Here is a 25,891-nt window from a genome sequence, read left to right on the forward strand (position 1 = left end):
GTATAGGGAAATAAGAAGCCTTAAGATGGGATGAAAGGAGAACTCATTTAATTTTCATGTGTATGTAAATTATTTTCAGAAACTTTTAAATGTGTTAAGAGTTTTCAGTGTAATTTTCTGATATTAAGACAGATGGGCTTTAATCTTGAGAAGACTGCAACAGAAGAAAATAGGCTGCTACTTGATTCTGTGGAGAGACTAGGGATTTGGATCACATGTAATTCAGAAAATGTAACATCTATGAAAAATATATTCATGGGGTGTAAAGGAAGACTAGATATAATGGAAAAATTCCAGCATTAAAATGACAGTACTTCTAAAATATACTGGGCGAGATGTAACTAGAGTAGCAAAAAACCCACAAACCCTTTGGTCCATCAGATGCATTCATTTCAGTGGGCTTACTCAAAGTAAAACTTAGGTGAATACCACCTTTTGGAACAACTGTAAAAAAGGGAAATAGCATTTCCATGTATTAAAAAAATTGACAAGTCAATACATTTAAAAATGTGGGACTACCTTCATTATGTACCTGCCTAGAAGGTGTGTATTGAATGCTAGCGTTCCTCTCTACCTTCTGGCATTTTGCTTTCAAACCTCTTCCCACCTAGACATAATGCAGCAGTGTGAAACGTCTCACCTGTGGGCCCAATTAGTCTCACCAGGCCTCACCATTTGACTGATGAGACCATTTTGACCAAGTTATACCTACATGCCCCTTCATGGATCACTGCCTTGCCGTGGCGAAGGGGCTTGAAGAACTCAGGGAAGCTATGAACTACGCCGAGCAGGGCACACAAGATGAACAGGTCATAGTGGAGAGTTTTGACCAAACGTGATCCACCTGGAGTAGGAATCGGCAAGCCACTCCAGTATCCCTGCCAAGAAAACTCCATGGACAAAGACAACAGGCATATAAAAGTTATGACACTGGAAGATGAGCCCCTCAGGTCGGAAGGTGTCCAACATGCTACTGGGGAAGAGCGGAGGACAAGTACAAGTAGATCCAGAGCTGATGAAGCGGCTGGGCCAAAGCCGAAAGGACGCTCAGTTGTGGATATGCATGGAAGCGAAAGGAAAGTCCAATGCTGTAAAGAAAAATATTGCATAGGAACCTGGAATGTAAGAACCATGAACCTGGGTAAGTTGGATGTGGTCAAAAATGAGATGGCAAGAATAAATATTGACATCCTGGGCATCAGTGAGCTAAAATGGACGGGAATGGGCGAATTCAGTTCGGATGACTACCATATCTACTACTGTGGGCAAGAAACCCGTAAGAGAAATGGAGTGGCCCTCATAGTCAACAAAAGAGTGGCGAAAGCTGTACTGGGATGCAGTCTCAAAAATGATAGAATGATCTCGATACGAATCCAAGGCAGACCTTTTAACATCACAGTAATCCAAGTTTATGCACCAACTACTGGTGCTGAAGAAACTGAAATTGACCAGTTCTATGAAGACTTACAAAACCTTATCGAAGTGACACCAAAGAAGGATGTTCTGCTCATTATAGGGGATTGGAATGCTAAAGTAGGGAATCAAGAGATAAAAGGAACAACTGGCAAGTTTGGCCTTGGAGATCAAAACGAAGCAGGGCAAAGGCTAATAGAGTTCTGTCAAGAGAACAAGCTGGTCATCACAAACACGCTTTTCCAACAACACAAGAGACGACTCTACACATGGACATCCCCAGATGGGCAACATCAAAATCAGATTGATTATATTCTCTGCAGCCAAAGATGGAGAAGCTCTATACAGTCAGCAAAAACAAGACCTGGAGCTGACTGTGGCTCAGATCATCAGCTCCTTATAGCAAAATTCAAGCTTAAACTGAAGAAAGTAGGAAAAACCACTGGACAGGTAAGATACAATCTAAACCAAATCCCTTATGAATACACAGTGGAAGTGAGGAACAGGTTTAAGGATTTAGATTTGCTGGACAGAGTGCCTGAAGAACTATGGATGGAGGCTCGCAACATTATACAGGAGGCAGCAACTAAAACCATCCCAATGAAAAAGAAATGCAAGAAAGCAAAGTGGCTGTCCAACGAGGCCTTACAAATAGCGGAGGAGAGAAGGCAAGCAAAATGCGAGGGAGATAGTGAAAGATACAGGAAATTGAATGCAGATTTCCAAAGAACAGCAAGGAGAGACAAGAAGGCCTTCTTAAACGAGCAATGCAAAGAAATAGAGGAAAGCAACAGAATGGGAAGAACCAGAGATCTGTTCAAGAAAATTGGAAATATGAAAGGAACATTTCGTACAAAGATTACCATAATAAAGGACAAAAGTGGTAAAGATCTAACTGAAGCAGAAGACATCAAGAAGAGGTGGCAAGAATACACAGAGGAATTATACCAGAAAGATATGGATGTCTCATACACCCCAGGTAGTGTGGTTGCTGACCTTGAGCCAGACATCCTGGAGAGTGAAGTCAAATGGGCCTTAGAAAGCACTGCAAATAACAAGGCCAGTGGAAGTGATGGTATTCCAGCTGAACTGTTTAAAATTTTAAAAGATGATGCTGTTAAGGTGCTACACTCAATATGCCAGCAAGTTTGGAAAACTCAGCAGTGGCCAGAGGATTGGAGAAGATCAGTCTACATTCCAATCCCAAAGAAAGGCAGTGCCAAAGAATGCTCCAACTACCGCACAATTTCACTCATTTCACATGCTAGCAAGGTTATGCTTAAAATTCTACAAGGAAGGCTCAAGCAGTATGTGGACCGAGAACTCCCAGAAGTGCAAGCTGGATTTAGAAGAGGCAGAGGAACCAGAGACCAAATTGCAAACATGCGCTGGATTATGGAGAAAGCCAGAGAGTTCCAGAAAGACATCTACTTCTGCTTCATTGACTATGCAAAAGCCTTTGACTGTGTTGACCACAGCAAACTATGGCAAGTTCTTAAAGAAATGGGAGTGCCTGATCACCTCATCTGTCTCCTGCGAAATCTCTATGTGGGACAAGAAGCTACAGTTAGAACTGGATATGGAACAACTGATTGGTTCCAAATTGGGAAAGGAGTACGGCAAGGCTGTATATTGTCTCCCTGCTTATTTAACTTATATGCAGAATTCATCATGCGAAAGGCTGGGCTGGATGAATCCCAAGCCGGAATTAAGATTGCCGGAAGAAATATCAACAACCTCAGATATGCAGATGACACAACCTTGATGGCAGAAAGTGAAGAGGAATTAAAGAACCTTTTAATGAGGGTGAAAGAGGAGAGCGCAAAATATGGTCTGAAGCTCAACATCAAAAAAACGAAGATCATGGCCACTGGGCCCATCACCTCCTGGCAAATAGATGGGGAAGAAATGGAGGCAGTGAGAGATTTTACTTTCTTGGGCTCCATGATCAGTGCAGATGGTGACAGCAGTCACGAAATTAAAAGACGCCTGCTCCTTGGGAGAAAGGCGATGGCAAACCTAGACAACATCTTAAAAAGCAGAGACATCACCTTGCCAACAAAGGTCCGTATAGTAAAAGCCATGGTTTTCCCAGTAGTGATGTATGGAAGTGAGAGCTGGACCATAAAGAAGGCTGATCGCCGAAGAATTGATGCTTTTGAATTATGGTGCTGGAGGAGACTCTTGAGAGTCCCATGGACTGCAAGAAGATCAAACCTCTCCATCCTGAAGGAAATCAGCCCTGAGTGCTCACTGGAAGGACAGATCGTGAAGCTGAGGCTCCAATACTTTGGCCACCTCATGAGAAGAGAGGACTCCCTGGAAAAGACCCTGATGTTGGGAAAGATGGAGGGCACAAGGAGAAGGGGACGACAGAGAATGAGATGGTTGGATGGTGTTCTTGAAGCTACTAGCATGAGTTTGATCAAACTGCGGGAGGCAGTGGAGGACAGAAGTGCCTGGCGTGCTCTGGTCCATGGGGTCACGAAGAGTCGGACACGACTAAACGACTAAACAACAACAACAACATACCTACATGACCTAAACTTATGTTATGAATGATGTCAGGTGTGGGAAGGGGGGGAAGATGTGATTGGCCTGAAATAGTGTTTGCAGGCATTAACAATCAGCTGATCTTTAGGGCAGCCCAGTATCAAGTACATTACATGGAGAGAATGAGAGAATGAATGATTTCTCTAGGAAGGGGTGCCGTTGGCATGTTAAAAGTAGTTGGCAAAACGCACTCCTGGTCAAACTACATCTTATTGTATGTAACTTCTGTGCATGCAGTAAAAGCCAGCTGCAGAGCTAAACAGGGCATTAATTGGGGAGGTTGCCCCACCATGGGTCATTTTCCTATTTGGCATTGTCCCCATGAGAGTAAAAATACATAAGATAACCCCTTGTGGTATGTCTTTTCATGGGAAAATTATGCACAGCTGCTCTGCCCTGAATCAAGCAGGGCAATTTCTATAAGGTTTTGCTGTTGAAATTATTATTAGTAGTAGTGTAGTAATAGTAGTGGTAATAGTATTTATTTATATCCCATCTTTTTCCCAGTATGGGACTCAAGGAGACTTACTAGAACAAGCTAAAAACATGGAAACGTATGTCATTAATGTAATTAAACACTAACAGAATTAAAAGACTATAAAATGATCCATTAAAAACACAGACAATAACAATAGACACATCACATTTTCCTCAGTTCCAAAATTCCTCTTGGAATAGAAAGGTCTTCAGCTGCTGGCAGAAGGACAGCAAGGCTGGAGCTAGTCTAATGTCCTAACTCTGGGATCACCCACCGAGAAGGCCCTCTCCACCAAGGCTGCCTGTGATGGTGGTGGGACTGAGAGAAGGGCCTCGCTGAAGATCTCAGAGCCCAGGCAGCAGGTTCATATACGGGAAAAATGGTCTCTCACATAAAAATCCACCCCTGATTTGCCCAAACAATTTTTAGTTGCTATTATTAGACAATTTGGAGACAGAAAACCCTTTTTGATCTACTTCAAATCATTTGGAACTTCCAGTAAATACTAATAAACTTTCTGCCCATTCTTGGCGCTCTTTTCTGCTCACTCTTTGGTCTGCACGTAGGGTACAAGCCCTCTGTGCAGTGTGGAGGACTGAACTGTTCTACTTCTCCTGCTTCAGGCGATTGAGCTAGAATAGCAAAGCAGTTTTGGTTATCGTGTGTGTGTGTGTGTGTTTGTGTGTTTGTGTTTGTGCCTGTCCCAGAGGGCTATTCAGATCAGGTGTGGTGTAAGTGTCCATCCAAGTATTTTTCTGGAGGGTTTGCTACTCTTTTTGGTCACTGCAAATATCAGCTAAAGCAAATCTCATTGCTTTTTCTTCCTGAACTCACGTCTCTTGCTCTCCCTCCACAGCTTTCCTCCTCCTAGATTGTGTCACTGGCTATATTTTGCAGCAAAGCCTTTTATACCAGCTTGGGAGGACTTGGGTGGAGCAAATTGGCAAGCTGAACAGTCGCTTCCTGTATCTGGGCAAATGTTGTGCCTCAATTACCTGATTGTTCCTTCTCTGCGGCAGGAGGGGGGGAAATACTCCAGTAAACTGCAAGCTTTCCTCCTCCTCCCCCTTTATGTGCAATTTATGTAACTTTATGAACTTGGATCTCTTAGGAATAGTGGCTTCATGTATTTGGATATTTAAGAACTTGGCCACTGTCCAGCATGCAGTTAAGCATGCTTATCTCGACTCTTAATTGTGGCTTTTGTTGACGGCTGCATCTAACAAATCTCTAAAATTGAAAAGTGTGTGTGTGGGGGGGAGGATTTTTTACTCTGTGTGTTGTGGTAAAGAAGGACATTTTGTGTATCTCAGTTTATATATTTATGTTTTTATTAAAGTAGTTTCACACTTGTAGGTAGTTTTGTTCTATGTTTGAGAAGTAAGTTTGCAGACAGAACCAAGACTGTGTTGTATCAAACATTTTAAATTTATTTTAAGACAATTTTAGACATTACTTACTTAAAATAGTGTACTGAGTAATTGAACCTCAAGGGGGAAGTGAGACATTTAGCTTGGGGGCGGGGGACGGGGGGAGAAGTAAGTTTTAACATGTAGAAGCTGTACCACCCATGTATGTGGGCCCCCTCCCCCCATGCTAATGGTTCTTAATGCCTGAAAACAGAAGTGACGTAGTATAATTTCCTTCATGTAAATCCCACCATTGGAGTTGTATCAGGAGCATAAAGCTCCTGCTAGTGCAGAAATCCCAGAGTCGTGACCAGATGCTACTTTGACCTCTGGGATTGAGTCATGCAAGACTTGATCTCCTGGTCCACTCCTTATTCTCCTCCTGCCCGCACACAAATGGACAGGGAAAGCAGTGCAGGAGCCCAGAGCTTTTTCCCAGCCTCATTCTGGTGTGAAGCAGCATCTGAACAGCCCTTATTTTTTATGGTTTAAGTTAAATACAATTATAATATAATCTAATTTGGTTTATAATTCAGTTATAAGGTTTGGTCTGGTTTGGATAGCTACGTGTCTTTGGATCGCATTCTCTTTGCACTCCAAAAGCTTTTATCAATTGCATTCTGTGCATTGTGTGCCCCCAAGGCTTCTGTTGGTTTTCATGGGCATTTTGTTGGTAGAGTTCATGGGTAGCAGTTTTTCATTTATAAGCTTTCCTTTCTTCTAAGACCTTTGTCTCCAGGGTCCTTCAAGTATGGCTCCCAAGGCTCATTTTGATCTTTGTTTTAATTCGGTTGCGCTTCTAGTGGCTCTAACACATGGTTTATCAGGTGTGAGAATCTTGTCCTAGCACACTTTGGGAACTCTGAGTTCAGCCTTGTCTTGGAGCACTACCATATCCATGAATTCTTTTAAATAATCAGTTGCAGTGGTGCTGACATTTTGTCCAAATATGCAGTTTTGTTTGGCCAAATATGTCCTACCTACTCCATCATGAAACTTCCTACCTAAGATTTGTTGTTTTTGTGTTTGCATATGGTAAAAGCTGCTTATGTTTTAGCTGCCTGATTTAGGGCTGATAACTGGCTTGGTTCACACGTGAAAAGAAATGCCACCAACCTCTTGTTTCCTATTCTGCTATTCAGTGGTGCATCTAATTTTGTACTATATACCGTATTTTTCCATGTATAACAGGCCTCCGTGTATAAGAAGGCCCCTATTTTTCGGGTCTCCAAATTAAGAAAATGAAGGGAGATTGCTCAGAGTTGTTGAGCTTTTATAAGGCGGGATCGCCAGTCGGATCTGCGCTGACACTTGCGCAAAAGCCACCTATCGTCTGTCCCCTCACCAGCAGAAGCCACCAATCACCAACCAAATTGCCGCAGCAACAGCCAATCAACATCAGCCTTTGCCGCAGTCACCAGTAACACACCCAATAGCCGCTGATAATCTCCGCCTCACAGCAGCAACCAATCCCACGTCCCCTCTACGCACTATCCGTGTATCAGACACCCCACAATTTTTAACATGGTTTTAAAAATATAAAATCCTTGTCTGATACACAAAAAAGTACAGTACTTTCCTTAAATGGCTCATACCTGCCTGCTGATTCCAGTTAATTTTTCTTCTCTCTGGTTCTTATGTAATACATTAATTTGACCATAATGCTAAAATCCCGCATTAATGCTATTTAGAGTCAATTTCATTACATGCCTGAAATGCTACCCTATGTTATTGATGTATATACATAAAATCCTAGGTTTAAACCTGTGAAGATACAAATCCCTCAGGTATTCAGAGCAGATAATAATGAACTGATAGGATGTTCACACAGGCTGTTGATAACCTTACATCTGACTCATCTGAGTTGCTTAACAGTCTGGGCACATAAGATGCCTTTCCTTTAATCTTTGTTTTGATTCTCCTAAATCTTGAATAGCTTGAAAGCTTGTTTTTCTTACTTCAAAAGCAAGCTAGTCCAATTAATTTCCTCTTGTACTCTTAGAGGTCCATAGTATATGATTTGGAATTTCCATGCAGAATGGGATTCATGTTGTGATTGTGATGAAATCTGCATATCGATTGTGTGAAGATCTTGCATCTTTCCCTGTCGCTTGCATATTTTGTCCATGTGCTAGGGAACCAACTGCAGCTTCCTAATGTGCATATACAAACTCAGAACCACAATTTACCATTTGTGTACATGTTCACATTATATTCCTCCTTGGAAGTGCTCTCCATGTAGTGTGAAGCAGTCCTTGTTCTATGGAACCACTGCAGGTGCTGCAGTTCGAGTCTCATTTTAAAAATGCTTAGAACATTACATAACAGTTATAGTTCTGTGCTATAGAAATTGTGTGGGTCCACAGCATATTGCTAAACAGTCAGGGAGCGGCAGGCTGTACAGGAAGAGAAGCTAAGCAGCCTAATCAGAGACAGTGTGATCTAGTCATTTATGCAGGGCAGCCTGCCCGGGACTGGACTATTGGAAGCATTTCTTCCTCACTGCCCCCACCCCACCCTTCCATGTGCAAGACTCTAGAGCAGCCTGCTTTTTGTGTTAAATGTAGCTGTCCCACCTACTCTCCTGCTCGGTTGTCTGCGGCTTGATCTCTTTTTTGTGATATTAAATAATCTGGACACCAGCTACTTTGATTTGTTTCTCATTTGCCTTGTTCTGCTGAGGCAGTCATAAATACTTGAGCAATAAGTCAAGCAGGCTTGAGAGGAAGAGGGAATATCTGAAGCTGCTTTCAGACTAATTAGAAGAGGGCAAAACATAGCAAACTTGATTCATCTTTATCATTAACCTTTGAAACTTAGAGAGGACTTAACATTTTTTTATCTCTTCCTTTTGCTTTGCTTCAGCTGCCAAATTCTGCTCCTTTTTGGAAAAGGTTTTGAGGGTTTTGCTTGTAAAGAGGTGGAGTATTTTACATCCTCAGGCTCTTGTTTTGCCTGAACCGATTTCCTTTATATTTCCTGCTAATTGGCGGTTTCTGATTGTTCCCAACTGATGACTGTGTGAAACAGGAAAGACGTTCCCTGACCAGCAAAAGACTTTCTGACAAACAGGTGCTTCAGTTCTCATTAAACTAGGACAAGCAGATTCCATTCTGGATTTTTTCCTCAAATTTTTGTCTGCAAGCATGAGACTCAAGAGGAATGGGTCCTATACATTGAATAGGTAAGGAATGATACCCACTTTCATTTGTTTCATACTTTCCACCCCCCACCCCTCAAATGGTATGGAAAGGTATAATTTGTTTGTGAAGTTAAGACAGTTGTTTTCCAAAGTTTCTCTATTTCTATTGCTGGTATGATCACATATTTGCTTACTGTATTTATTTACTGACTTTTAGTGGGAACTGAAGCAAGACCAAAGCATGAGTATTCTTGTTTGTTTGTTTTTTTTGGCAAACCTATTTCCCATTTTTCCATGTCCTCACAATACCTCATTTGGTAGATCACTCTTGTTCCTGATTTACAGAAGGAAACTTAGACAAGGAGAAAGTGTTTTGCCCAAGGTCAAACTGTGAGTTCATGACTTATGCAGGATGAGCTAGGTCTTTCAGGAGTAAGTGCCAGCCTTCCCACTGGGCCACATGGATTCCTAAATGTGAAGGAATGGAAAGGTGCCTTGGTAGTTGAAAGGAGCCCAACTCTTAATACAATTCTTAAAGTTTCTGCACATGATCTTTTTCTTTAAAAAAACCATGTTTGCTTTTTCCTTAACTCCTAGAAAATTGATGCAGTGGAAAGTGCTTTCTGGTGCAAGAAGATGCTAGAGTTTAACCTGAAATCTTGGATTTCATTTTGGAGTTTTAAATACAACATAAAGTTCATGGGAAAACCATCCCACTTTACACTTAGTTTTGTAGCTCAGTTTTACCTTGAATATATCAATTAGTTACAGCTATATTTAATAATGCTTAGGTCTGGAATATATGAACATGTTAGACAACAGCTTGCTTTTAAATATTTTGAATAAGATTACCATATGTTGCGGAATCCTATGTTTTGTAGCAGCTTGCTATGATAACTTTATACATAGATTTGACAGCTTGTTTAATGCCATAAATTGTGAACATTGCTATTGTTTTGTAGATATCGGAAACATTGTAGTAATTCCTTTTTAAAGAGAAGACTCTTAAAGTGAGGCAAAGTGCAGAAACAGCTTCCAAGGTTTGTTAGTCTCTTGAATCCTAAATACACTTTTGCTGTAAGATCTATTGACTACAATTAATCTAACTTTTTAGTGTGTCTTTGGATTTTCTGCTAAATCTTTTCTTCAGTTAGTGTTCTTCCTAATTCATCCTGTGGTGAAATAACTAGATAGGATTTTTTTTGAACCAGTGTGCATAATGTTTCAGAAGCTCCTGACAACCAGGTGGTTTTCAGACACTACAGAAGCTGCACAAGGGGGCTTGGCAGATGCTGTAAATTGGCAGCACCTGTCAGGCCCTGCCTCTATGTGCCCCACATTCGAAGTTTTATGAGGCATCAGGTGAAGGGCAGAAAGTGTGGCTATTCCAAAATGTGCTTGTGGGCCAAATGAGGAAGCCTAGCAGACAAGTGTGACCTGTGAGCTGGATTCTAGGCACCCCAGCCTACCCTCTAGCACTCAGGTAGCAGTATTATGGAGGGAAAATCACAGGCATTCACTTGAACAATAGCAGCTTTAAAAGCTCACTGAGAAAGAAAAGTATTCAACTGCTGGTGAAACAAAGTAAAGATAAGATTCAGTACTTGATGCAGGAGGTCCACATATAGGCTGCTACCATAGTAATGCACAGTGGGGGCTTCTCTAATGGCCAGACCTTAGAAGGCAGTGAAATGCACAAGAGAGTTTCTTAAGTTGAACTTTGAGGCCACAAAGAGTGACATGTGCTGCTGCTGCTGGACCGATCACTCGTAGCCAAGTAAGATTGTCTTCCATGAACACGATCTTAACTTTCCGACTGCTGGGTGGTGACCTGACTGGGCGCGGCAATCCAGTCAGGGAAAAAGGGAGGCAGACTGTGTTTAGGGCACCTTTTCTAGCCCTTCCCCCTTTTCGGGGTGAGCAGAGTGCATCCTAAATAGGACTGCTCAGTTGTGGATACAGCTGCCGAGATACTAAACTGCCTCATTCCTTGAGTCAGGACGACTGAATCTGTATCCACCACCTCTGTGCCGGTTCATGACTAGGGGCTTCCAGATTTCACGATCCTGCCACCGTTACCATTTGCCAATCGCCATGGGATTTTTGGGGGGTTGGGTTTTGGATGGGTTTTTGGAAGATGCCTGTGTGTTTTATGTTTGTTTTATGTGTGTAGATCACTGCATGCTGACCAACACACAGTAAGTCTCTATTCCGATGGCATAAGTGTCACACAACCACTAAATTCTTATCTGCTGCAACCTTCATCCACTTTCACAGCTGTTGTAAAATGCCAGCATCTTCCACCTGTTCTGCTGTTGAGGACTTCTTGAGTCATTCTTTGTCTAGCTCCTCCCCCTTGGCCTTACCACCTTGGGCAGGCTTCCTCAGCCTTGGCCCTCCAGATGTTTTTGGCCTACAACTCCTATGATCCCTAGCTACCAGGAGTAGTGGTCAGGGATGATGGGAATTGTAGTCTCAAAACATCTGGAGGGCCGAGGTTGAGGAAGCCTGGCCTTGGGAGCATGAGATTCCTGATGGCTTTGCTCACAAGGATCATAGGAACATGCAAGCCCACTCACTACGACCAAGTAGCAAGTGAGGATATGTGCAAGCTTCACGCCAGGCAACTGACATAATCATCATCACCACTAATAATACATTTATTACCTGCTTTTTACTAGCATGTCCTGGGGTGGGTTGCAACAATTTAAAATTCAGCAATAAAAAAAAGATTGAACAAATTACAGTCACAAGAATAGGGTGGGTGTGAAAACACACATCTCAGTTGTCAAAGACCAGAGTAGAGAGGTACATTTTCAGCATTCAACAAAAACTGTATAGCACCTCCCCTTTCCAGGGCCATCTTTTGAACTTCTGAGGCTGGCAGAACTATCAGGAGGTCCCCGTCTGCTGATCTTAAGACCCAATTGGGTCTGCAGGAAAGTAGCCAGTCTTCCAGCTATTTGGGGCCTAAGTTGTTTAGGGCTTTATATACTAGTGTGAGCACCTTAAATGGAGCTAGAAACATCACCTATTTTGTGATTGGTGTGTACTTTGCCTTCCTAAATTGCATCCTTTCTTTGAATAGATAGCTGGTTGCTCCCCTGGATCATTTTCCTTCTGGGGTGATGGTCTCCTTTTCCTGAGACCCTCCTTTTTCTGTGACAGCAGAGCAATTGCCATGCTGGGAGTGATTTTTTTGATATCTTAGTGCTCAGGTGCTATTTTGCTTGTTCAGCATTGCTGGTTTTTCCAGTGCCTGAGCACTATTAGTTCTAACAAAAATGCTTGGTTTCTAAATTAAGCAGTGCATGTAGGGGAGAGAATCTATCTAATTAAATCCATTCATAATTTGTTTGTCTCATCACAGGTGGCCTCATAACATTATGTAATGGAAACAATGCCAAAGAAAAAAGCTTTTCTTGTTCAGCCAAACCTTTAACTTGTCAGCAGAAAAGTAGTTTGCCCTTGCAAAACTTGCCCTTTAATATCATTGGTTTGTAATTGCTTTTGTATTTGTCTTCTCCTCCCGAACAGCTTCATAGATGTAGGGAAGAAATTAAAAGCCAAAAGGATAGGGCAGATACAGAGCCTATCTGAAACACTGAACATTGTTCCAGGTGAACCACCAGGGAGAGTACCTGCCAAATGTGTCTTCTCTTTTAGGAAGCAATATGAGAGAAGCAGCATGGGAGCATTATGGCAAGATTGTGTGGACTGCCTTTGCAATACCAGAATCCATTCCCTTTCCTCATTTACTCTTGTTTGCAGTTCTGTGTTTTTGTGACATCTGTTTCAGCATATGTTGCATGTGACTTCATCCTACTAGAATGATTGAGTCCTGACAGGTTGCTTGCTTGCCAAAGAGATTTGAGCATCTCCCCTCCACTCTGTCTTGGGGAAAGTTCACAGTTGTTCTTTTAGTTCTTTGATCTGGATCCTCAAACCAAGATAAAGGTGATGTGTTCAGTACATTATCTGTTTTGTGCAACTTCCCTTATAGTGCGGAAATATGAACAATCACCTGCAACACTTTAGGGTATGTGGTATTTCCTTGTTTGTAGTCATCGGCCACATGTGATAAGAAGCTAACCTTTAAATCACTGTAATGACCAGTCCATCAGGTTGGTGAAGACAGTAAACGAAGTAGCAGTTGTTGATGTTAAATCAGTTGTTGATGCCTACTGTGAATGTCAGAAACCTTGGGCTATTTGCACCATGCATGTTCTTCATGTTTTAACTTGTGACATCTTTACCTTCAGCTGTTTGTATTGAGAATTTGTAACCAGTTTCCAATGCAAGTGCTACTCACAAGTTGACAATAAAATAGCAATAAACCTTCAATAAAAACATGCAACTGCAGTAAAAGTGAATTGAAACAGCATCAAATCCAACAGCAGTTAAATAGAGTATATTTAGGCAGCAGCTTAGGACCTTTCTGATAAGGAACTTCAAAGTTGATCTGGTAGGATAACAACTACAGAGCTTTGCTTTGAGTTGAGAAGATTTCAAGATATGAGGTTGTAGTAGAATGCATATACACATACCCAAAAATAGGTTTTATTCATCTTATTTAGGGTTATTTCAAAACATAAGAATTTTTCGCGCTTTCTTCTCCCATGGTTGGAGAAGAGGTAACATCCAGTGGAGTTGCTGGTGACTGAGTAGCCTTTAGTTGCCTTGGCACTTACGGTTTCTGGGTAGGATAGGTCCATCATTTCACCTCTTTAACTGGGATATCAAACATTTTTGCAGTTCCCTCCCAAACCACTGTGTATTCAATTAAGAATTCAGATGTGTTACACAGAATCTCAGTAATGCCTGCATAACATAACTACTCTTTAAAGCTGCAACAACTAAGACAGAGAGTTTCCTTCAGGAAATACTTCAAGAATGAAATAAAAAAAATTGTTCATTTTATCTCATTCTACTTGCCCTTATTTAACACCATGCAAACCAGACACTTGCAAATAGTTTTAGTGCAGATGTCACAAATCGTTGCGTAAGAGGTTTTTTTTTAAAAAAATGTTTTTCTCAGAGTGGTATCAGGCTCCACTTGCATCCCATTGCACCTAGAGAACGACTTGATCCAGAGCTAGAAACTCCCAGGTGAGAAGTCATAGGCATTTCTTGGAATTAGAAAGTTCTCATGTTCTCATTTCAGACAGGTGGGGGGGGGAGAGAGGAAAGATTTTCACAATAATTGGGTTCCATGAGAATAGATTCTTAGCGGAAATGGGAGTTTAGGGCTTGAGGAAAGAAGCCTTCAGGCGCTGCAAGTAACCCACAAATGTTACTAGCTTGGCTGCTCACTCAGACCCTAGGCTGTTAGCTGTCTAAAAGGAAAAAAAAGTTTGAAATGCTTTCCTTGCTATTTGCCTAGAGGAGATTTACTAGTCATACATTAGCACATAAGTATCTGTTCACAGGCTTTCTTCTCATGCTTTTACATCTTCAAGGTTGAAGCATGAATTGCTGTACTCCCTGTCCTTGGTATCATTGTGCTCTCCAGCTTGGCTTCTCATTTGCAACTGTTCTTAAGTGTTTGTTTACACTGCAGATATTTCTATACCATGAAGGTCATTATCACAGTAATTTGCTTACTGTTATACTTAGGCACTTTTCTTGGTAAGTTTTTAAAAACATTTCTCCATTCTGAGTTCTTGCTGCTGTACCCTGTGTGTCTGGCATATAGCTTTGCAGCATTTGCTCATGTACCTGTTTTGTATGTGTTTGTATGAAGCCTATTTACTAAGGCATATTAAATTATGACAATGCATATTAAAAGGAATAACTACCTACTTTATATTGTAAGCCACCCTCTGATCCTTGGATGAAGGGCGGCATAGAAAATACATACATACATACATACATACATACATACTACTTTAGAGAAGAGTTTGGATTTGATATCCCGCTTTATCACTACCCAAAGGAGTCTCAAAGCAGCTAACATTCTCCTTTCCCTTCCTCCCCCACAACAAACACTCTGTGAGGTGAGTGGAGCTGAGAGACTTCAGAGAAGTGTGACTGGCCCAAGGTCACCCAGCAGCTGCATGTGGAGGAGCGGGGAATCGAACCCGGTTCACCAGATTACGAGTCTATCGCTCTTAACCACTACACCAAGCAGGCTCTACTTTAGAGCCTGTCTACTATGTATTCTGATCATGACAGCAGTTGTTTGCATGCTCGGTTCAATACTCATGGCAAAGAATTTCGCTGGAACATCATACCAAGTAGTTATGGAGCCCAATGTTGGACAGTGAATTCTTGGTACACCAGGAGATAGTTCTTGGTCATTCACTTCGAGGTAGCTGGTATGCCACAAGTGATTAAGTACATGTAAATGCTGACAAGCAGACATATAAAAACATAGATAGGCTAATAGATTATGTAAACTTATTTATAGTGAGCTTTTACCTTCTCCATCATGAGTTGTTGATTAGCATCATTCTGCGTACACCATATTATTATTGTGCCACATAATGCACATTTTTCAAAACTAGCAATACATGCTGAACTTTGCTGTGAACAAATGGGGACCTGCAAGAAATTGGGGAGACAGTGCCCCCTATTCCCAGCCAAAAGAATCCATCCAGCAGGAAGCCATGGCCAACGGTACCAAAGGTCACCAAGAGATCAAGGAGAACCAACAGGGTCACCACCTCCTATCTCTCTCCTGCCAGGGTGACCAGAGCCGTAGTAAAGTAAAGGTAAAGGTACCCCTGACCGTTAGGTCCAGTTGCGGACGACTCTGGGGTTGCGCACTTATCTCGCTCTGTAGGGTGAAGGAGCTGGCGTTTGTCCACAGACAGCTTCTGAGTCATGTGGCCAGCATGACTAAGCCACTCCTGGCGAACCAGAGCAGCGCATGGAAACGCTGTTTACCTCCCCGCCGGAGTGGTACCTATTTATCTACTTGCACTTTGATGTGATTTCGAACTGCTAGGTTGGCAGGAGCTGGGACCGAGCAACGGGAGCTCACCCCGTTGCGGGGATTCGAACTGCCAACCTTCTGATCAGCAAGCCCTAGGCTCTGTGATTTTGACCACAGCGCCACCTTGCATCCCTTAGAGCCATAGTAGGTTCATATTTAATTGATACACCAGTACCGCTGCATTGTCAGCAGTAGGAAAAAATAGATGGAAGCGAACAGAGATAAGGCCAAGGAAGGTTTGAGGTGGGAAGATCTGTCAATTCCAGTTCTAGCAAAGAAGCCGGTGATGCCTCCTTAGTGCTGCCAGGGGTTGGTGGTAGCAGTGTGTGCGTGGTGTGTAGCCTACCAGTCATTTGATAGGAGAGAGAGCTACATTTCATGGACAGTTTTCTAAACATGCCAATATTTGAAAAGTAGAATCCAAACTTAAAGAGATGAATGAACCATGGTCCCTTTAATTTTGCCTATCTTTATTAACATCCTTTAGATATGCTTCCCGGTATTTTTGTTCAGAAGGCTTCTGGTCATTGGGTACTGTCCTTGAAGTAAATGTGTATGCGCCTGTTTGTGATACATAAGCACCTCAAGACTTTCCCTCATGGCACATTCATTTCATTCACGTTTTCTTACCAAGTTTCTTATCGCCTCCTGGAAAAGCATGCTGTACAGTCAATAACAATACATCATCACTGATCTAACAGCAAGGAATGTTTTGTGGTGGTAGCTCACTTCATTGTATTTATGGTCTTCAAGAGGGGTTAATTAAGTTTTTATTTTTTTACCTTTTCCTTAAGTCTGATAAGTGTTAAGATTTTAGTGAATTATTTTCACACTCTCACAAACAAGTTCCGTGTGTGTGTGTGTGTGTGAGAGAGAGAGAGAGAGAGAGAGAAGGTCTGTGTACTTACTGTAAACCTCAGAGACTGTGATGCATAGCAATTCAGAATTCATTTGTCTTGTGATGTTTGTTTGTCTTGTGGGTTCTGAACATTCTGTGTCAGCTTCCCTGGATTTTCAACATATGAACCATTTCTACCTCCAGCTATGTGGAGTTCAGTTATAAACCAATACCTTTTCCTTTGAATTAAGGAGATCTCCATTATTAACACCCCTAAATCATGAAGTATGGGTGCTTTTGTGGTGCGACATGCAGCTGAAATTGCAACGAATGCATTTTTTGATTCCTTACGTTCTATTCAATAGAATAGAATAGACTATTGAGTAAAATGCTCCCAACCCTTTCAGATAGAACTGATCCTGTTCTGCTAACTAGACAATCCTATGCATGTCTACTCAGAACTAAGTCTCATTGATTTCAATGAACCTTACCTCTAGGCAAAAAGGTTAAAGATTAAAGATCCGCTGTACTCTTAGCTATTGGTGTGCAAACTGCAAAATAATCCATATTACCAGGAAACATTTATATTCTCAATTCACTCTCCTCAAACTATAGCATTCTGTTTATAAGGTATCTGCATTTGAAAGCTTTTATTGGCTTCTTTAAAATGTGGGAAAGGGTTAAGAAAGTGAATGGTGCTCTTTCATATTGTTTCAGCATGACTCCAATAACTGCCAAGTTAAAAGGCAATCCCGTTTATTGCGCTCCTGATTTAAAACTAGTCAGACTAGCTCTTTTAATGCAAATTTTGAACTTGCTAGTGAAAGCAAATACACCAAATCTGAAATCCATAGCAGTAAACCTCTTTAACATTACATCATGTGCTGGCTATTTATAATAGCAATGTGCTCCAAACAATGATCTTGTTGTCACCTCTGTTATGTCTGAGGGCACTAGCTGATGACCAGCCGCCCACAAATAATGAGTAGCCTTTTGTTCTTGGGCTTTCACTTTTTTCAGATGGAAATAGTACTATGGAGGAAGCCAATTTTATTTCTTTATTATGGAAATCCACCTTCCTACTACACATACTGGATGTCAAGACTACTTACCGGTCATTGCAGCTGATGTAACAATTTCCATTACAAATAACTGCTGCAGTGTATTGTGGTTTCAACATATATGCAGAAGTGCTGAGTGTAGAATAGCACTGTGTCCATGAGTATGTAGGATCATTTTGATCTGGTAAGCTAACATTTATTATTTATTTATTTTGATGGTTTAAATGGAAGTGAAAACATCTGAATTGTGAACACTTGAGAATGGAGGGAGACGCATGTGAGTCCAAACTGTGGTTCATTCTTGTAATGCTAAACTATTGTCTGAACCATCTGCTGAAGTGGAACTCTAACACACAGTTTTCTGTGATTTATGTGCATGTTTAGTTAATACAAATTTAAAAGTGGTTGTTGGTTATTAGAATTGTGCACAAGTAGGAAAGCAGATTCCCATGAAGTGTTGGTTAGCACATGCCAAAAGCAGAAAAAAAACATGCAATGCATTGTCTTTCTATACTCTGCAAACATCTGGAGTTGGCATCTGTGCATAGACAATTCTATTCTGCCACTTCTCTGACTTGGGCAATGATCAGTTTGTGATACTGCTGTGCTTTAACAAATGTAGCCACTACTCCCAACAGACACTTAATCAAATCATGATAAATGATATTGGCTTAAATTAGCTGTGTTGTAATCTTAATTTGGTGTGGTAATTTTCATGACCCTGGCATATTTGAAAAGAATGTCAATTGTGTTTTCTTGCGAAGGGAAAAAAAATCATATTGAGAAATATATTAGTTTCCATTATTCTGGACTTCTCTGTCTAGGGATATAGTGCACACTGGCAATTGTAATAAAGGAATTGTTCTCCTACATTCTCAAGCACTTTGGCCTCTTTTCTGAAAGATGAAACCATTTTTGCAAATATTTAGCTGGGGGTAGGCTAATAATTAGCTGGTTTGATTAGTTTTAGGTATGACTGCAGTTTAATGCTTATCAAATGCAAAATTTGGATTTGGGTTGTCCACAGCTGTTCTCTCTCTCTCTCTCTCTCTCTCCTCCCTGCCCCCCCCAGCTATCTTGGGGACAGAGGCAAGTACTTGGTAATATCAAAGTATATTAGCACTTGAATCTTCTTGAAAACTGAATATGTGTAGTTGAATTGAGAGGGGAGTGCTGAAAATATATCTACACCACTCATATAAACTGGCTTAACCGTCATCTTCCCTGGGAAGTATTGGAACCATAGCTCATGAAGAGAGAGGAGTATGCTATAGATAGATAGATAGATAGATAGATAGATAGATAGATAGATAGATAGATAGATTGCAGCAACCCCTTGTTCTCTCTGGTTTTCAGGTGTGCATTCTAAGGGTTATGTATCCAAAATAGCACCCCCCACATATAATAGATAAATTTAAAAATCTAGTACAAAAATGGGACCCCAAAGTGAGGAATGAACACCATCAATAGCTACAAATGTTCTATTATTACTGTTACTTAATAAATTATCATTTATTAAATTTGTATACTGTAAATTTGCCCTGTTGGTAGATCGGGGGTGGGCAGAAACAGTTTAGTGGGTGAGGAATGGAATGGGGTTTTGTGACAGGGCATAGTTGATTGGAACACTGAACAAAAGTGATGCACACTGCAGCATTTTGTTGCAGGTTCCGCTGTGTTTCATGTCACAGTATTATTTCAGGTTATTTGGTTTGCAAAATAGTATCTGCTAGATGGGCACACTTTTCCCAGAACCCTTTGGAACAATACAGTGGTACTTCGGGTTACAGACGCTTCAGGTTACAGACTCGGCTAACCCAGAAATAGTACCTCGGGTTAAGAACTTTGCTTCAGAATGAGAACAGAAATCACGCGGCAGTGGGAGGCCCCATTAGCTAAAGTGGTGCTTCAGGTTAAGAACAGTTTCAGGTTAAGAGTGGACCTCCAGAATGAATTAAGTTCTTAACCCGAGGTACCACTGTACTTACCTGATAGTGTACCTGCTGCTACCTCAAAACAAGTAGCAGTGGCTTTAAAAAGTGATGAAGTAATTCTCCCCCCCCCCCAAAAAAAAAAATGTCCCCAATTTCATCCAAAGAATCTCTGTTGAGAACTTCTGGCTCATCCAGAAACCACAGAAACTATAAACCTCTTCTGGTATAAATGTAAATGCAATATCTGGTTGATTGGCTTCAGTTTTCAGCTAGTTCAGTTAGGCTCCGGAGAAATAGATCACTGTTATTGTGAACTGCTAAATTCCACTTGGTTGTCTTAGAAACATATTGAAGCCAGCTCAGAGCAATGCAGTGAACTAGGAAAATTTTGTTACGTTGTTAGGTTCAAATAATTGTGTTCAAATACTTTAGCTTTTTCTTTTAAGAACTCCTTTTCTTTTTCTTTTTTCCCCACTTCTGAGATGATTATCCTGAGGCTAAAATGAGGAAGAACAAAAATGTGGCCAAATGCAATTTGTGGGTTTTAGACTATAATCTAGGCTCAGATATTAGTTTAGATTGATGGTAGGAAATGGAGCAGTGTTAGGAAACAAAAATGCTCAGTCTGAGAAGTTTGTAAGAGAAATTGTCTTAACTCGAGGTACCACTGTATAACCTTGCACATTACTTTTATTAAAAGTATACTATGATTAAGGCTCCCCCCTCATAACTCTGGTTCCTTACTTTCCACCCTTATCATGATTTCCATTACATCTGAATTATGAAACTATAGTCTAATCTCGATCTACAATCTAGGATCTGAAACCAGGATAGACCAAGATGAAACTACAGTTCCTCTTGATATAAAGGGATACCTTGATTTAACAAACCCTGAAATTTTTCACCTATAGCATATGTGTGATAGGAGGAGGGCGTGTAAGGACACAAGTTTGATCATAACGTAATAAATGATGAATTGCCTGAACTGGGCCATAGAGGCACACGTGGAAGGAGTTTATAGATACATGTGCAAAGCTAGTTTAGCAACTGAGCAAGTAAATCCACCTGTAAATGTTCAACAGATTTGAAATGGTGACAGATAGCATGTAATATGACAGTGCACTGCAAAGATAGATTCACGAGTAGCTCTTAAATGATCTTCTGATCTGAAACATGCAATTCATACACATGGTAGTGAGCAAGCTGCTAACACAGTTCTGCATGTCTTGGCTAAAATAGTCAAATGCAAGTAGAAAAATGTAAACTATGGTAGTTAAAGCAGCGGTTGGATGGCCATCTCTCTTGGATGCTTTAGCTGAGATTCCTGCATTGCAGGGGGCTGGACTAGATGACCCTTGGGGTGCCTTCCAACTCTAAGATTCTAAAGTTACACGAAATACAGGGATGGTTTAGAAGGATTTAGAAGTTATTGAAGCTCTGAGTATGACTTCATCATACAGTGATATGGCAGCCAGGACTAATATGATTCCAAAGTGTATCAAAGAAGCAGGAATATTAAAATGCAACTAAATACAATTAAAATGCAGACAGTATTTGAGCTTCCTGCCTTGGTGCACATTCTTCTTGACTGATGGAAAGGTATTTGATAGAATTCAAAGAAGGATTTTAACCAAGTCAAAGAAAATAGGAGAAGGAAAGTGGTCTGAAATCTGTCAGTAGTTGGAAGTGAATCTTGAACAACACCTATCCATAAGAAAACAGATTCTTAAATGTGATATCAATGAAATGTTGGATTAGCTCTTGGCGTCTAGATTTACTGCCTGTTGAAGCTCTTCAAGTCTGGTTTAAGTCATGACTTAAACCAATTTCAATAAAAATAAATTCCATTAGAAATAATACTGTCTCTGATTCATGTTTAAAGTAAAGGAAAATTTATTCAACCTTCTTCTAGACTGCAACTACAATAGATAACCAGTTACTATCTCTTGTATTTTTGAGTAGCAAAACATGCAAGAGCCATGGTTTTCATTTATTGGTAGCTTCCTGCTTATTATCCATTGTTACAAGTTTATTATTCCAACATTGTATTTTACCTGTGGAACATCATAATTTATATTAACCAATCTTGCTCTATGTACTGATCTGTATGAATGAAACAGTCTTAAGGATTTCATGTGTGTGAGAGAGATATTCAGAAAGCATACATTATTCTTAAAACAAAGTTTTAACACTTAGTATTTTTCATATTTGAAAATAATTTTGTTGAGCTGCTAAATGGGACTGAAAAATCCCCAGCATGTCAGGCATGAGAACTTCGCTCTGAAACTGCAAGCCTGAGCACTTCCTTATCAACTGTTCTGTACAACTAACCTTTCTGGCATGCATTAGTGGTAAGTAGGTCATTGACTGAGGTTCTTAAGCCTTTCCTGTAGCTTTCTCCTTGCTTTGCAGACATGCTGGCACAAGAATCCCGTCTAAACAGGTTTTACCTTAGGAATATGAAGCTACCCTTCCCAACTTTGTATACAACAATGCAAATAGGATAAAAGAGTCATGTAAGATTTATCCACTTGTATGCAGGAACACATATACTACTCCTGAGGTGTCTACTTTTGTTGTTGGCATCTGTCTTGGGAGACAGTGGAGGAATATGCCTTTGGGGGTGAACACAAACCGTTGGAAGAATTACAGATCCTGCTATGGCTATAGAGACTGATACCATGCCTGTTCCCATCTTCTGTCAGAAGCACTTGTGGAGGAAAAGGAGAACATTCACACACTTGTTATTAAAATTTGTAAACCGCCCTATACCCACAGGTCTGAGGGTGGTTCATAGGAAAAAATAATGATATATGTGTATATGAGGGGAGATACCAGATGCCATTGTTCATTTGATCTAGTAGTACAACAGCAAATATTGTAAGCCTTTCACAGAGCGTAACATCCAGTTATATAAACCATAAAAAATGTAATATATCCTCCCCCTTGATGCAAGTTAGATATATGACTCTCAGTCATTTTCTGTGTCAGTTTTGTGTTGTTGTTTTTTGACACATTACTGTGAAAATAGAAATTGTGCTGTGAAGAGGAAGGGTTATGCTGTGTGAAATGAGCAACTGATACTGAGTTAATTGAACTTTGGAGAACCCTCTTAAAACGGGATCTAAGATTAGGGCTCCAGGAGCAAAGTTCAGTGCTTTCCTTTTAGATGGGTTGCATTGCTTGGCAATGCATTTCAACTTCAAGGATTGAGGTGTGTGAGCACACACACACACACACACACGTATGTCCTGACATTAACATTGCATAAATAGCAAATGTGCTAAATGGTGGCTAAAATATGCACCCTACAGCTTTTTGATGAGGAGTAGTCAGTAATACTCCTCTTCCACCAGTGTTACTAATTCTCATTATTGAGAGCTGGTGTAGTAGTTAGAGCGTTGGACCAAGGTGGGAGTGGGAGACCCAAGGTTCAAATCACCACTCAGCTGTGAAGCTGACCGAGTGACCTTGGACCAGTCGCTGGCTCTCAACCTAACCTACCTCACAGGGTTGTTGTGGGGATTAAAGGAGGAGAGGGGGAACCATGTACACCACCTTGAGCAGTAAGAAGCAAATACAATAATAATACAAGTCCTTTAAGTATCTTTATATACTAGCAAAGAATAAGTATTGTGCACCAGTAGTAATCAATCAAAATAATTATCTCCTTCCCCAAGCGCTTAGCTATGGCTAAAGGCGTATGAAGAAATTATGCTTGAGTGGGCAGAGCCTGAAAAGAAATTGCATCATAAGTAACAAGCCACCCAGGAACTGCTGTCTGCATTGCCTCAGTGCTTTGCAAGACGTGCACTTGAATTGTGGGAGGAATCTGTTATACTAATGAAGAACTAGATTAACTTGTCTGCTGTTTTTGAGAATATGCTTATTTGAAAGTTTGATATTCTGGGCTGCTGCTTGCTGCTGTTATCCCATCTGCTTTCGTTACTAAGTAGCCTTTCTTACTACTAGAAGTGGATGATACAAGAATTTCTACTGTTTCTTTTGGGCTCAGAATTACTGTGGTTTCAATATGTGTTTAGTTGTGTCAACACTTCTGTTCAAGAACAGAATTTCAAAGTGATATTGTGATATGGTGAGCACCTACTAAAGCAAATTTAATGCCCCCCCATCACCTAACAGGTGTTGGAGTCCTCCCATGACACCTGGAGTGTGCTCCCTGCCCCCAGCATTCCAGCACCTGCTCTGCGTGCAGAAGGAGACCTCCAGGTCCTCCATTAGGAAAAGCTGACATAGGGATTGGAAAATGAGCTGAATGCCTTCACACTTTTTTAAAATGGATATTTTGGGGGGCCTAAAGTACCAGTTTCAGACAGGAAAGGGAGGCACAACTCTCCTGAATTATGAGTCAGAATCCATCAGGCAGGGGAGTGAATGCATTTTTTAAAAAGCCAAATATGGTAGCTGTGACAGACAATGGTCTTCAACACCTTCAGGCATTTGTTGTTCAGTATACTTCAGTCTTTGGATAGGACAGACAACTTTCTCAGTACTGTAATTTTGTGTAAGTTTTTTTCCCCTTTTTACTTGCTGCAAGCTTGAAGCCTGTAGCACCTTTTCAGTGAAAGCCCTGAGTAGAAGCTTAAGTAAGAATAGTATTTCAGCAGTTTCAGAAGTCTAAAATATTTAGCAGGCATGTTTGGTTGGGCAGTAGTACAACAAGCACGATGAAGTGAAAAAAGAAAAGGGCAATTAGCAGTATCAAGACATTCATTATGTTAGGCAGGGACAACACACTGTATGAATAGGTTGCAAGTTAAATTAAATTGACTTTGCAATTTAACCCTGCAAACTTTTGTTTGTCTCAAATGCTGCACTGTATTCTTAGTCAGAAAAATGAACTCGATTCACTTTAATTTTGAGGCAGAATTGCTTTTTCGAACATTTTTCTCCAGGCCTCCTGATACTAATATTCTCTGTGGTGCTCACTGAATACTTGGTTAACAAACGGTTGCTCAATTAGCTATTTATTTGCCTCTTTCTGTGGTCATAAAAATAAAGTGGTTTTGTAAACTCTCAAAGTGTTGTTGCTTATTAATATTTCCTTGCTGTTGAATAGGTCGTCATTGTTGAAATTAAACAAAGCCCCTGCTGTATTTGGTATAGCAATGCATCTAAACTGTCTGGAAAGTTTTTCATCATGTTGCACTTGATATTATGTCTCTGTGTAAATGGCTAAGCAAAGGGATTTCCAACATGCATGGATTTCTGACAGCACTCCTACTGTTGACACAAAATGGGGATGCCCATGCTTACAGTGCATCACTCTCAACTTTAACACGGGGTTTCCTTCCTTTACTTAGCCACAGGATAGTAAAGGATTTAGGAACAACTGTAGAGCTTAATACCCTGAAGGAGCAAATGGGTAAGCTTAAGATGTGTGTGTGGGAAATAAAGTGGCAGAACCTGAACAAGCAGGTTGTGAAAACAACACTATCATATTAACCTTCCAGTTAACAGCCTTGCATATTTCAGGCAGATTTTGCCATTATCTCAAGATAAAATATTACTTCAGTTATGCTCTCACACTTGCACTGTGAACCAAATGATACACCACTTAAATGGTGTAGGTACTTTTTTTAGTGGTGATTTTCTTAACATCTAAATGGGCCAATGCGCTCTAATGATTTTTTGAACGCTTCCATGTTACAATGTGCCTATATAAAAGTAGGTGAATTATTGCTTAAAATTACACTTCACGTTTCTTTCTTTTATGGAGTTGGAATGTTGCAACTGACTACAGTAAATTTAAAACAATAGTAGCATACTTCCCAAAATTTAAAGCGAAAAAACACCTACCCAGAATGGAAGGAAAAATGGGGAGAAAGGTGATGGTACACAATAGGATTCTTTCAAGGTGTGTAAATTGAGTTTTAGGTTTAAGCTTGTGGATTTTGCTATCTTCCTGCTTTGATGTGAAGAGTGTTTGTTATTGCTACGGCCTTGAAAATGCACCTACTTGGTAAGTGCGTTGAAGTCGAGATTGCAGATTCAATATATGAAATCTCTGTTTATGGAAGTAACACCCCTAATTGTACTGGGAGTAGATGAGCCCCCTTGAAGTGGAAAATGAGTCACATAATCTGTCTCCTTGGCTTCATATGA

The 25,891-nt window shown here is 40.6% G+C and overlaps 1 protein-coding gene across 2 annotated transcripts in view; it reads left to right on the forward strand.

Annotated features, from left to right (window-relative positions):
* The window catches only part of MOB2 (MOB kinase activator 2), a 106,707-nt gene that overhangs the window by 44,446 nt on the left and 36,370 nt on the right, over positions 1–25,891 (forward strand). Inside the window, exon 1 of one of the 2 annotated variants that reach the window (XM_082195186.1) lies at positions 8,883–9,037. The exons of the other annotated variant lie outside the window; for it this stretch is intronic. Coding sequence (XP_082051312.1) covers positions 9,000–9,037 — 38 coding nt within the window. The 5' untranslated portion in view covers positions 8,883–8,999. Of the gene's footprint in view, positions 1–8,882; positions 9,038–25,891 lie in introns of those variants that run through there. 2 annotated transcript variants of the gene reach the window in all.

The sequence above is a fragment of the Podarcis vaucheri genome, assembly GCF_965113315.1.
Source record: "Podarcis vaucheri genome assembly, chromosome: 1".
In the NCBI taxonomy this organism is placed as follows: domain Eukaryota; kingdom Metazoa; phylum Chordata; class Lepidosauria; order Squamata; family Lacertidae; genus Podarcis; species Podarcis vaucheri.